The following is a 13,063-nucleotide window of genomic DNA, read 5'->3' as shown; positions in this document are numbered from 1 at the left end:
ACTATAAACAGTTTTTCAACTTTTATTTGTTTATTGTGAAAGGATGTTCAGGTTTTCCGCTGTGGTCATCCACGGTCCATATTTAGATGACAGGCGCTTCGTCCAACAGGAAGCTGAGGTGTCTAGCAACGCCTGTAACTTTATCTAACTAACTAACTAACTAACTAACTAACTAACTAACTAACTAACTAACTAACTAACTAACTAACTAACTAACTAACAAAAATTAGAATATCTCATTATTTTGAAAGAAGTTGTGATTTTGCAACATTTAAAAGTTAATTCCTAAAACAATTGGGCAAATTAGAAGAGCAAAAAAAAAGTCCACCGAATGTTACATGTGCACACAAACAGCTTAAAGCTGTGTGGTTTGAACACATTTTTACAGCAGTGTGCAGAAGGGCAGTTTATAAACATCGATAGTCTTTCCATGATCTGCATTCTCAGTAAAAACTACTTCCCCATTGGTTCTTTGCTCCTCGAAAAGAATAATCTGAAACCAAAAAAAAAAAAAAAACACACAAAAAAACAGACAATTAAAAGTCAAATTGTACAGGGAGACAATACTAAAACCAGTATAGTTTTTATAGATCGTGTAACCTGATTCTCTCCGCTCCTGAGCCAGTGTCCAGGGAGGTAAAGGAAACGTTGAGGACCAATAAACCAGTAACGGCCGAGATTCTGTCCATTAACGAATACAACACCTTTACCCCAACCCTGTGAACAAACACTGTTAAAATCCCTAAACTAGCATAAAAAGGCACAATTGACCACACAAATAATCCGACAGCTTTATTTACAGTCATTTGGATGAAGGTGTCTCTTGGTGAGCCGTCCACATTGAGCCTGGCTTGAAGAAATCCTGGGACAGCAAGTGATCTGAAGTCAGTCTTCCACTGAGCTGTGTGCGTTAATCTAAAACAGGAAACGTATCTATTTTTATTGTTGTGATTTGTTCTGAAATTGTTTTTAGGCTACATTCATTGATCAATACTGGGTGCATAATCACTAGTGATTATCCAGCTTATCCATCAACTTAATAAATAAAACACACATTTTAAAATTGATACTGTTTTTCATTTCATACAAAATTTCCATTGTATCATTGAAAGTCTGTTGATGTCGTCCATAAATTATGTGAAATTTTGACACATTGAGGATTACCTATTTATGAAACGTGGCTTCATATCTAAACAGAAGATGTTGAACCCTCTCAGGGGGGAGTGATTCAAAACAATGTCTCCCACGATACCTGAAATTCACATGACAGGGTTACAACCTGGTTACAACAGACAATACAGACCGAGGGAAAGAGCAAACCACATCCATGGAAACCAGTAAAGGGTCGTCTCACCTTCTGTGCATTGCAAAAAATAAAAGGTTAAAAGAAGAAAGCAAACTTTCTCTGTGCAGTAAAATACTTTAAAGACAATAAGTTTGATAAAATGAATGAGCTCAATACTCGCTCTAATCAAAATATAAAATCTTTTTTTTACAACTATATTACACATTTAGCTGTGAATAATTCAGAAAAAAAAGATTTTAGATTGTACAATGGCTGTTAACATTTTCAGGTATTAATAAATAATAAATACACATAAAATACCTTTGCGTTGGTCGTTGAGAGCTTTGCCATAATTCACCCGACCGCAGTTCTCCACAAGAAAGCTTAACATCCGTTCTCCCTTAGAAACCAAAATAATGTGCTGAGAGGCGACTCTAAAAGGCTAGGAGTGTTGTTGTAAAGATTAAATACCATAGCAAAACATACTTTGAACAACAGTCAACTACTGTATACAAAATTATTTAGGAGTAATTATTAATTTTAGACATTTTAATATGTGGATGACCAATCTGAGTATAAGTTGCGTTGATTGCATAGTTTGGTCCGGCGTACAACCTGTGTGACTAGCATGTGACTATAAAAACAAATTTATAATGATAAAAATAATAATACATTTTTTTATTTGGCCCTTTTCTTGACACTCAAGGTCAACAGTTAAAGCAGTCGTTTAAATGTCATGTACTGAATGAACGATGAAAAAGGGAAATTTTGAGATGTTAGGAGAACTGAGAAAGTTAGTCCGTTTCCCGGGGGGCAGAGCTGCTGAATACTCTGCCCCCCGGGGAAAAGAGACGTGATCGTGGGGCAGCCAGTCGAACGGAGGAAAAGGATCTGAGGGGGCGAGTGGGAGGAGCAACAGTCAGGAGCTCTGAAAGATACGTGGGGGGAGGTTGTGGAGGGTTTGAAGGTTCAAATGAGGATTTTTTTAAGTGATTCGGTGAGGTACTGGTGACCAATGAAGCTGCTGTTAGACGGCTGTAACATGGTGAATGGCGGAGGTTTGGGTTATTATTCCAGCAGCTGAGTTTTGAACCAGCTGAAGCTTACAGAGGTTTTTTTGAGGAAGTCTAGAAAGAAGGGAGTTACAGTAGTCCATATACGGGACGTGGTGAGACTGTGGACCAGGACAGCTGTGGAGTGAGGAGTGAGAGACGATGGAAGCAAGCGGAGCGGGGATGTTATTGATATGGGCAGTGAAAGAGAGAGGGCTGTCAAGGGTTCATATATATACACGAACCAATAGAGGGCGCTGTAGCTGTATCAGAATTTGCTTCTGACAGCAACACAGAAGAAGAAGCGCCGCTCAGTCTTACGCCAAGCTTTTTCGGAATTGTTCCAAAGCAACACAAACAAGGAAGAATTCAACAAATTTAGTGATTTTCTATGACATACAGAGCTTAGTGTTAGCGTGTTCTTTATCCTGAATATTTGTTTATAGTGTAGTCACATGGTTTTGTTCACAATCAGAATCAGAAATGTCCGGTAGAAAGCAGACTGAAAAGTCAAGGTTCAGGACATGATCCAGACCAAATTAAGCAGACCAGACCAGCGAACTTTTCTAGCCTGAATACACTTTTAATAGAAATCAATGAGTTTCTTTCACAGCTCCTTTCCAAAGTATTTAAGACTCGCTGTCATATATTCCTGCCGGGCAAAACCCGCAGTTATTAATTTCTCCTCCATCATCAATTTTCAAACACTTGGCTCTTCCATGAATTAAAGGGAACGCCATCTCGATTCCCCGATTGGTCAAAGTTCCACCTGATTTTACTTTCAATACGTGTTCAAAGGCTGCATGTTTTGTACATAGAGTACAAAATTGTTGTAGAAACTTGCGTAGCGAAGGGTGAACATGAGAGATTTCAACACGGAAGCCCAAAATACGTGTATCTTTGTACTCTGCAGCAACTCATAGTCCTGAAAATTCTTTTTTTCAATTAACATCAAGAATAATGAATGCTGATGCACTTCTCTATCATAACAATGGAATAAAATAAGATTTGAACAAAGGAATACCTTGGCTTCAGGGAGAGTGACCTTCTGAGTCTTGTAGTCCAAACATCCAACATATTCTCTCTCCACAAAAACCTGAATCACATGAGAGTCCCAACAGATAACCATAAGCATGAAGCCCACAAAGCATGGGGGTCTTTCTATAAGTCCCTCTGACGGACGTCACCAATGCTCGGTCTCTGATGTTGTTCATGGAGTTCAGGGCTCCTCCACTGGTGACGGTGGTTTCATAAAGAGTATAGCCATATGACTGCCCATTGTTGTTGTTGACTGGTAGATTTTCCATGTTCAGCGCCTTCTCTGACCTGTGTGGCTACACAAATGAGAATCACATGAACAATTTGATGACATAAATTAATAAAACATGCATTGGTAACACTAATAAACCAAGATAATTTGAAAGTCATCGCAAAAGTTTTGTGTTTCAAGGTTGGTATAAGTTTGTAGATCTTGTATTGACTATTTGCACATGGCTCCTTAAGGAATACATGTGCTAAAAACAAGAGGCTCTACCTTAGATCTTGTATCAGAAGAGCCATACTGTTATTGTTTGTGTTGGGTTTGAATGCAGCGTTTTCTGTTTTCTAACTTTCACATGTAGCTGTGGCACTGGACCAGTGCTTTCCATCTGCAGCTTGCCTTGTCTGTGAAGTGCAAGCTGTCCCACAGGGATAGGTGCTGCTGCATTACAACAGGTTCATAGGCTCTTCTCTCTTGAGGGGAGGGCACTTGAGGGAGAGGCTCAGCTGGAACACAAGTCAACAAAATCATTCTGTTTAGGCTACTCAGAAGCCGAAACACAGAAGATAGACAACATACATCAACATGTGCATCACTTTACATGAAAAATGAAATATAATCCAAACAATTTTAAGCCTTACAGTGATACTGGCTGAATAAATTCCGCAGTAGTTGGCATTTCATGGTGCAGTCTCCAGCTTCAGAAAGGGGAGCATCGTAATCTGCCAGGATAGGGTTTGTAGTTGAGAACCAATAGAACAGATCATCAAAACTCTTCCTTTTGCATCCATAGCTACTTTAAGAGGTTTTTTTTATCCCACCATAACTTGTGACTTGAGGTTTGTAGGTGCCAAAATCCAAGGCTCCATTCATGAACCCAAAGTTTGTTCCGCCGTGGAACATGTACAGGTTAATGGAAACGCCTCTGGACAGGAGCTCAGATACCACGGCGAGCATATCTGTTTGGGGGCAACAAACGTTACTGATCAGAGCTAGAACATTTTATATGGGGGGGGGGGGGCAGGATGGGGATAGCAGAGTTGAAAGCCTTTACAAATAAAAGGAAAAAAAAAACATATTTCAAAAAGTATTATTATTCATTAGATATTATTAAAGAATTTTCCAAAAATGAGAATTTCATCTTGCCCTACCACAGAAACAACACAGATTTTGGCTACATTATGATAATATTGACTCAAAAATTAGAGATCAAGTGTGTGTGGGGGTCTCTTTTAGCTGGGGGAGCAGTTAGCCCCCCCTGTAGACAATTTTGCAACAGATCATTGAAATGGTCCTCATTCCATTGGAGAATTAACGTTATCAGTTTGCAGGAAAACATGCAAAGAAGGCAACATAAATAAGGACAGAGAAGATAATTGCTAACACCCTAAAGATTATTGATGGTAATTCAAACCTTCTGCATGGAATACATGATGATGCTCTCCCCAGACGTCAAACCACCCAGACCAGTACTCCATCACCAAGAGAGGTTTCTGTGGCTACATGGTATACATTTACAATCAAACACAACTCATTACAAAACTGACTGACTAAAGTTTGTAGTCTTGGTGATGAGGCCAAAGCAGGCTGCAAAGTAGGACTCAATTTTTTTTTTTTTAATAATAGGCGTACAAAGAGAAACAAACTGCCTTTTCAGACATCATGTAAAAAAGCCAAAGCCAAAGTGAGAATCAAACTCCACTTTCCTGCATGTCAGCCAAGTGTTGGATAGCTCCAACTGACAGCCGCTGGAAATTGATCGTTTTTAGAGCTGAAAATATCAGAATCTCAAACATCAGAAGAGGGCTTAGAATAAAATGTAAGATGTTGTCTGGAGTCACTTGTTTACCTCCTGCCACCCCTCCATATTTTAGGCCCTCCCAGTTGTCGGAAGTCATAAGAAGCTCATTGACTCCTCTGGACTGAAGACACTAAAACAAAATGGTACTCAATGAATAAAATGCAGTCAAATGCATTATTGAAAATCATCGGTGAACTCACATTCCTAATAAAAGGCATATATTCCTCATCTTTAGCGTAGGATCCATACTCGTTCTCGACTTGTACAGCAATGATCGGGCCTCCTTCTTCAAACTAAGAAATAAAACCCATTCACTGAAATGATCAGCAGCTTTTTTCAAAGGAAAAATCAAAAAGGGATCTGGATTTACCATCAGAGGTTTGACGGTAGGGATGAGCTTGTCAAAGTACAGGTTGACTGCATTTACAAAGCCAGGATATGTTGTCCTCAACTGCATGTCTTTGTCCTGTAACAACCAGCTGGAAAACGTGAAAAGGTTAACTGGCTGTTCCATTACTCTCAATAATAGCCTTCACTGAAGCTGTGAGAGAAACAGTTCATGCACAAAAGGACAAAACAATAAAACAACAGCAGCAGAAAGCAACAAAAAATAACTAAAAACCTTGATGAAACAGACAAATGATGTCACCTCGGTAAGCCTCCTAAGTCCCATTCAGCACAGATGTAAGGCCCAGGGCGCAAGATGACCCACAGTCCCATCTCTGCTGCCAAACGGATGTAAGACCTAAACCAGACCCAGAGACGGTCTGTGTTTGTTAGTCAAATCTTTTGTTTTCTTCTTTCAATTTGATAAAACAGAAAGAGTTCCTTATACTTTAGGTCAAGCTGATCATGAAAATGAAAGGTTCCTCTCTCAGGTTCATGCAGGTTCCATGGTACATATCTGTGAAAATGACAATGAAAGTATTGTGTAAACCTGAAGTACAAAAATCTTTATCTGCTCATGGGTTGCTAGTCAAGAGCTACTTTTCAGTTAACGTCCCACTTTAATCACTCTTGTGATCTGTTGTTAAAAGCGTTCCCAGTAGTCTTTTAATTATGATTATGATGTTTTCAGCCCATATCTAAAAACTTGTATCATTTTCTTGGACATAGTTTTGTCCTGAGTGGCAATAGTTCGTTGGACGTTTGGCTCTGAGTTGTGAACAGGACTGTTGGTGCATAGCAACCCTGCCCCTCATTCCCATCATCCATCTGTTTACGCTCTCTCTTGCTTGCTTCACACCTCCAACCTAAAATCATGGGTGAAACAAAACTGGTGAGCAGTATTGGAGCTATCCAGTCGTACAGATTTGATCCAGATTCCAGCTCAGACGAGGAAAACAAAGACGTTCATGGATCTATTTGTTTGCAAGTGGAGGTATCAGCATAGAGCGGAGCAGGGAGCTTGTGGCCTGCTCAGTGTATTTTGTACGCAACAAACACAATCTTTTCCAACTGCATTTTTCATCTTCCCCTGATTCACAACAATTTAAATAAAGAAATACTCAGAAATCCAAATTTTAGCTAAACAATGTTTATACATGTTCTTCATCATCAGAAAAATGCAATAGGTACATGTTAAAAACACCCAAAACACAATTTTCATCAGAGCCGGTCTTTACGGATTTTTCTCTTACTCGTTCCTACATTCAAAACTAAACGTAAACATATGAATACATACATGTGATAGAACGGCTTACGTTGTAAGAGTGTTGAGGCCACAGGCCTTCATCTGCAGCAGACGGTCCCTCCAGTAGGGTCTTGGGACACGGAAATAATGCACAGAGCCTCCCAGGATCCGAAAAGGCTTTCCTTCCAATGTGAACTGAGTCGAGTCTGCTCTTAAACCCCGACGACTCATCGCCAAAGCTTTAAAAGGCAATCTGGCAGGCGGAAAGGGGAGTGAAACAACATCTTCTAATAAAATAATGGCAGCCTGTCCTAACAAAGATATACAACAGTACACAAATTTAAACCATGTGCTCCTGAAAAAAGGTTGACACTAGAAAAACTTTACCAAATCTTTACCGGACTATTCCAAATATAAGAAAATATAATCCAAATAGCATCAAAAAGGCTGTTATTGCTGTGCCGTGGTGCTTACCAAAGAACCTTCTGTAGGCAGATGGTGCTGGGAGGCCTCAAACGCTACAGATAAGGGAAACCATTGTCGTTTCAGAACAATGGTAGTAACGCACGCTCGCTTTCTTTCTCTCTTTGTCTCACTGTCTTTTTCTATCCCTGTTTCACACTCTAGGCTGGAAAAAAACCCTATGATATTACAATGTTTCAGATTAGCCATCACTGAACCAGTGCTGATGGACTGTGTGAGTGTTTGGTTTGCTGCTAGCTCGGCTTCGGACAAGAAGGTCCCGCAGAGGACGACGGGACAGCTGGAAAGATCATCAGTCGCCCTCTGCTCCCCCTGGAGAACATCGCCAGCTCACACTACCTCAGAAGAGACAAGAAAGTAATGATAGACGTCTTCACACTTATTCAAACTGCCGGCATCAGGGAGGAAATATGCACCCCACAAAGTCAGGACCAACAGACTCACAAACTGTTGGTACCCATGGACCATCAGGCTCCTTAATGAAGCATTCCAAACGCCATGACATTTGAACACATTTTCATACTGATTATGTATTGCTTTTATTATTGTGATTCCTAATGCATGATGGCTGACTTTACATTTCGTCATGCTACTTCTATAATGACAGTAAAGCATTTTATTCTGTTCTATTCTATTCTATTCTATTCTACCGGCAACCAGCGTTCAAGTGACCCCTTCCAGTGAAAATGTATGTTTCAGGTTACTCCATTCAAAAGTCCCATAGCTATGCAAGATTAGATCACAGTTGAACTTTGACCAATCAGGGACCTGGATTTGGTAGCGCTGTACAGATGGAGTGCCTTTTAAACTCACTGGAGTGTCAGTCGTTTGAAAATTGACTATGGAGGAGAAATGACTAATTGCGGTTTGTCTATGACATCACGTCTTTCATGTATCAGAATAGAACTGTGAAGAAAAAAGCCTGGGGCAAGATTCAAAGGATTTGCACCGCTTCGACATTTGGCACCCAGTCCAACTGTAGATGGCGGATATGCGCTAGTAAACAGTAGAAAAAGAAGAAGCCAAATGTGTGTTTTGTGCACTCCTGAACGGGTCACATGCCCAGTATGTCCATAAGAGTTCCAAGAAAGAGCGACTTAGTGGAAAAAAAAAGAATTATCCTTTTTTTTAAAAGGGAAAAAACCCCAAGTCCTTGTATCTCTGCACTAAAGCTCTGTCTGCTATCTTTTAACACAGGACACAGTTCATCAGGCAATAAAACACGCAGCTGTGTGAGATAACCTTTCCACACACGTTTGAAAGAATTAAAGGACCGCAACCACGTGTGTTGTCCATGAAAACATGTATATTATTTTGAAAATATATGGAATTGTTTGTGATTACTATTTTGTGGGTGGCGCTAACACTCCGTTGTACTAATAATGTGGAAACAGTCAAAAAAACATTTTTTTTTTTAGTGAAAGTGTAATTTTGTGACGGTCCCTTGACTCAGACCACGATTGCCGCGTGTCGATTTGAATTATGACCTTTATAACCCCAGAAAATAAAAGCCCCACAAGCAGAACAGCTGATAGGATGAGGTGAAAGCCATTTCTGTCAACGTTTTTGTTGATTCGACGGCTGGCTCCCGGAAGGAGAAGCCCTTCTGTCGTGCTGGTTTAGGTCGTTTGCGTTACATGTTAGACTCGTTTTCTGTTTTTGCGCAACAGCATGAAGTTGTGCGACAGGATCGTCCACTGCTGGTGCTTGTTGCGTCCCGAACAAACGCTCAGGAAATAAAAAGGGAAAACAGCAGCATGCGTTTCGCCTCGCCGGAGCACAAAGCTGTAAGGAGGGGTTGACGGCGGCGGTTGGTTCCGATGGAAAACTCCGCGTTTTGTGTTCGACTCTCCCTGAAACAGCGATACTTTTCCCTGCTTTGCATCGCCGCCCTGGTAATAATAGTTTATCATCTGAGAAGGTAAGCCAGCCGCCCGAGCGCGCTCAAAGTTTTAGTGTGCGCGCAAAGCCACGAATGGACGGAAACGGAGCTCCGCCCATTTACGCGTGAAATGTTAGCTGCGAGTTTGTGGTTTTTTGGACAATTTCTTGGTTCAGTCCGTGAACCTTCACCCAACCTTCATGGTGACTAAACAGACGCTCGTGGGACGGGGCACCCTCATGCGCCGGCGTCCCAGACGGATCCGGTTACCGCCGGCATTCTGCAGACGGACAGTTTGCGCAAGAAAGCGCACAGTGATGGTCAGACCCAGGAGGAAGGAGAGCAATTCAGCTGGAAATCTACGTAAAATCTGTAATCAAAATGTGGGCGTGGCTTTCCTGCTATGATTAATACTCATGCAGTGATAACCCCAGACCTTCCTGTGATTGTGTGAAAGAGGTTTCTCAGCAGGTGCAAGCTGCTTTCAGATTATTTCATGGAAAACCAGTATGTCATTTAGTAGGTTGGAGTCTATTTGCATCCACCGTTTTTTTGAATGCAGTTTGATTTATTTCTGCTTCTCAGGAACCAGCCCGAAGTAAAAATGCATCAAGTCATTGAAGGACTGAAGGCCGACTCGTCTAACTTCACCTTGGAGAGAAAACCCTTCCTCATCCTTGGAGGCTCCATCCATTACTTCCGCGTCCCCAAAGCCTACTGGGAGGACCGCCTGCTGAAGCTGAAGGCCTGTGGCCTCAACACTCTCACAACGTAGGTCCTCTGAGGCGCTTAGGCCGTGGCTGGAAGTTATCAAGTATCTGTGCTGATTACAGCACAACTGGCTTCCCACCTGCACACGCTGTGGTGGGAATTCAGATATACGTAAAAAGGTTTAGCTGTAAACTTAAACCTAAACAACAGGAATGAATTATCATGTACATATTACCACGTTTCACCAGTAGGATTTAACCTCTTCTTTTTTTTCCATGAAAAACAAACTATTACCTTATATGGAACATAATAATTATTTAGTATTCATGTCAGAAACCCACCGACTCTGTGCACCAAACAAGTATTGAAGTATTGGAACATTTCTTCTTGTTGATGCTGGAGTGCAGCGAAAAGCCCGACAAGGAAAAGTTGTAAAGCAATAAAAACCATCAATATTGTCTGCAAATGATTCACAGGCCGTGCCTTTAATGGTGCACCTCAATCGTCCCAGTGCTGGGTTAACAAAGACTGAGAACTACTCATGTACATCCTCCTTAATAGGTGACTTATAGGGCTGATAGGACAGATCAAGAATGATGGTGCCGTACTAAAACGACTGGTTTTTATGTCACAAAGTGCAGGTAGGGAAAATATCCCAGCTTGCATCAGTTTGTAGTCTTCGATGTTTAAAGACCCACTCTGACGAAAATGGTGTTTTTGGTGTTTTTAACATTTTTCTGATGTTAGGAGCATTAATCTTAAAATTGCATTTCTGAGTATTTCTTTTATTTAAATAATTGTGAATCAGAAGCAGACGAAAAATCCTCGTTTGGAAAAGATCGTATTTGTAACGTAGAATATATGCTCCGCTCCATTCTGATGCCAACGAATAGATCCTTGAAGTCTTCGTTTTCCCCGTCTGAGCTGACACCTGGCCCAGAACTTTACGGCTGGACGGCTCCAATATTGATTGCCGTTGTAGTTGCACCAGTAATATCAGATTGGGGCAGTGAGGGGCTGTAAGCCAGTATGAGCGCGTGTAAACAGAAAGCTCTCAGTTATGGGTGGCAGAAATGGAGGACAGGGTTGCTACATTTCACCACAACTCGGAGGCAAATTTCTGATGAACTCCTGCCGCTCTGCAGAAACTATGTCCCAGAAAACGACACAGACTTTTGGAGTTTAGCTATAAAGAACACAATTATAATTAAAAGACAGCTTTAAAAATGGATGAAAAGATGATCAGAGAGGGTCTCTTAAGGCATTTGGCAGCATCTGTGTCAGCCATCCCAGTATGCAGACCAGATACTTGATCTAAATGTAGCATTAAAAGTAAAAAAAAGGGGGAGAATTAAACTGATCAAATAAAAAACAAAAGTAATGGCCTTTTTCTAGATTAAAGGGTGTCCTTAGTGCATTTCTTAAAGCTAATTGATTACAATGCCCTGGATCTACCCCGATAAAGAAGGGCTCCTCTGTTAGCTACACATCTGATTTTTAGCATTTATTTTCTTTTTAAAGCAAAACAGAAGAGAGTTTTTTACATTTTAAGGATTTTTTTGGTACATTTTTCATGTTTATTGCAATAAAAATGTTTGAATTTAAAAGCGGGTAAAATATTGACGGCACAGAAATGAACCTGCAGCTTTCTTGTTTTCAGTTACGTGCCATGGAACCTGCACGAGCCGGAGCGAGGGGTGTTTGACTTCGAGGGGGAGCTCGACTTAGAGTAAGAACAGAAGGAACACCACAAGTTTCACTGGAGCGCAAAGTTTGTCCTGAGGAGGGCACTGCTGTGCTGCAAATGAGCTTCTTGAGGGAGGAATCCTGCTGACCAGATGCACCTTCAGTTTTTTAGTAGAATTTTTAATGGTGTCCAAAGGCTTTTTAGTTGTATTGGTCAGTTGAAGATGGTTTGTCATTGCTTTATGTTTGCTGTTTTTGCCTTTTTAAAGCAACGGCTGTTATGAAGGAGATCTTTGATTATTTCTTTTTTCATGTTTTCGGCCTCTAGAGCCTACCTTGGCCTTGCAGCCAGCTTGGGTATTTGGGTGATTCTGCGTCCAGGACCGTACATCTGTGCTGAATGGGATTTAGGTGGACTCCCCAGGTAATGAAAAAAAAAAGATTTCAAAGCATTACATTTTAGAGTTGCATTCATATGCATTATTGCAGGATACATTGATATACAACAGGGGTTTTAGTTTGGTAGAAGAAACGTTTTTTCAGACAAATATTCTGTTGGCTGTTTTTTTTGTTTTGTTTTTTTGTATTTTTTTTTGGTTAAATCCAGGTGAAAAAAAGTGAAATTTGTTCTCATGAAGTCCTTAAAACATCCATCATTTACGTGAACATCTTCACTTATTCTGACAAAAGGGGTTAAAGCCTGGAGGTGACGGCAGTAATCGAGGCTGACGGGCCGTGTCGCGTTAAGGAAGAATTTGTTTGCTTTTGTAATTGCTGATAAATTGAATCTGATAAAGAGTTACTTTTGGCAGGAAAAGACTCCTCACAGGTACTTCTGGATTTGTCCTGCTCTCCTGGGTGCACGCTCAGGCTGTGTTTATTTGATTAATTATCCAAATGAAGTGTTGATACAGAGAAGTGAAACGTGACTTCAGGGCTGAAACTGAAATCATGCTTAGAGCCATGTTTGTTTTTGTTTTTTACAAGCAGCACAAACCTGTTTTGTATTTTTTTTTCTTCTTTTTTTTTTAGTTGGCTTCTGCGAGACCAGAACATGAGGTTGAGAACAACCTACCCAGGATTCACAGCTGCAGTCGACTCCTACTTTGATCACCTCATTAAGAAAGTGGCTCCATATCAGGTACTCCTCATGCTAGTCAGACCTGAAAGAAAGGTAAAGAACCACTGATCTGAGTGGGTCTTTAAAAACTTTTAAATGCCCTTTTAGGGGAAGACTCCTCATGTTATGGATGAGGAGAAAACTCTGTG

The 13,063-nt window shown here is 40.8% G+C and overlaps 2 protein-coding genes across 6 annotated transcripts in view; one reads left to right on the top strand and one right to left on the bottom strand.

The window, feature by feature from the left end:
- Window positions 1-6: 6 nt before the first annotated feature.
- On the bottom strand, window positions 7-7,860 carry LOC101157386 (beta-galactosidase-1-like protein 2). Of its 4 annotated transcripts, none has more exons than XM_023961981.1 (18): window positions 7,507-7,860; window positions 7,103-7,285; window positions 6,235-6,303; window positions 6,049-6,144; window positions 5,770-5,878; window positions 5,600-5,692; window positions 5,305-5,529; window positions 5,013-5,097; window positions 4,420-4,557; window positions 4,240-4,320; window positions 3,998-4,104; window positions 3,525-3,671; window positions 3,362-3,433; window positions 1,607-1,685; window positions 1,165-1,252; window positions 801-915; window positions 601-717; window positions 7-493 (listed from the first exon to the last, which is right to left on the bottom strand). In XM_023961981.1, the coding sequence occupies exons 2-18, from the start codon at window positions 7,261-7,263 to the stop codon at window positions 383-385; spliced, it is 1,893 nt and encodes a 630-aa protein (XP_023817749.1). In that variant the 5' UTR covers window positions 7,264-7,285; window positions 7,507-7,860; the 3' UTR covers window positions 7-382. The 4 variants fall into 4 exon arrangements, with proteins under 4 accessions (XP_023817749.1, XP_023817750.1, XP_023817751.1 ...); XM_023961982.1 differs by lacking the exon at window positions 7,507-7,860 and adding an exon at window positions 7,420-7,503; XM_023961983.1 differs by lacking the exon at window positions 7,507-7,860 and having other exon boundaries at window positions 5,305-5,369; window positions 5,448-5,529; window positions 7,103-7,402.
- Window positions 7,861-9,067: 1,207 nt separating this feature from the next.
- Window positions 9,068-13,063, top strand: part of glb1l2 (galactosidase beta 1 like 2) — a 44,222-nt gene continuing 40,226 nt past the window's right edge. Inside the window, exons 1-5 of one of the 2 annotated variants that reach the window (XM_004075932.4) lie at window positions 9,068-9,436; window positions 9,983-10,168; window positions 11,769-11,837; window positions 12,123-12,218; window positions 12,827-12,935. In XM_004075932.4, the coding sequence (XP_004075980.1) occupies window positions 9,336-9,436; window positions 9,983-10,168; window positions 11,769-11,837; window positions 12,123-12,218; window positions 12,827-12,935 (561 nt within the window). In that variant the 5' untranslated portion in view covers window positions 9,068-9,335. Of the gene's footprint in view, window positions 9,437-9,785; window positions 9,905-9,982; window positions 10,169-11,768; window positions 11,838-12,122; window positions 12,219-12,826; window positions 12,936-13,063 lie in introns of those variants that run through there. The other variant, XM_011482948.3, reaches the window with a different exon arrangement.

Source organism: Oryzias latipes, chromosome 13 (assembly GCF_002234675.1).
Source record: "Oryzias latipes chromosome 13, ASM223467v1".
Taxonomy (NCBI): domain Eukaryota; kingdom Metazoa; phylum Chordata; class Actinopteri; order Beloniformes; family Adrianichthyidae; genus Oryzias; species Oryzias latipes.
The sequence above is the reverse complement of the archived record's forward strand: the minus strand, read 5'-3'. Positions and strand labels throughout refer to the sequence as shown.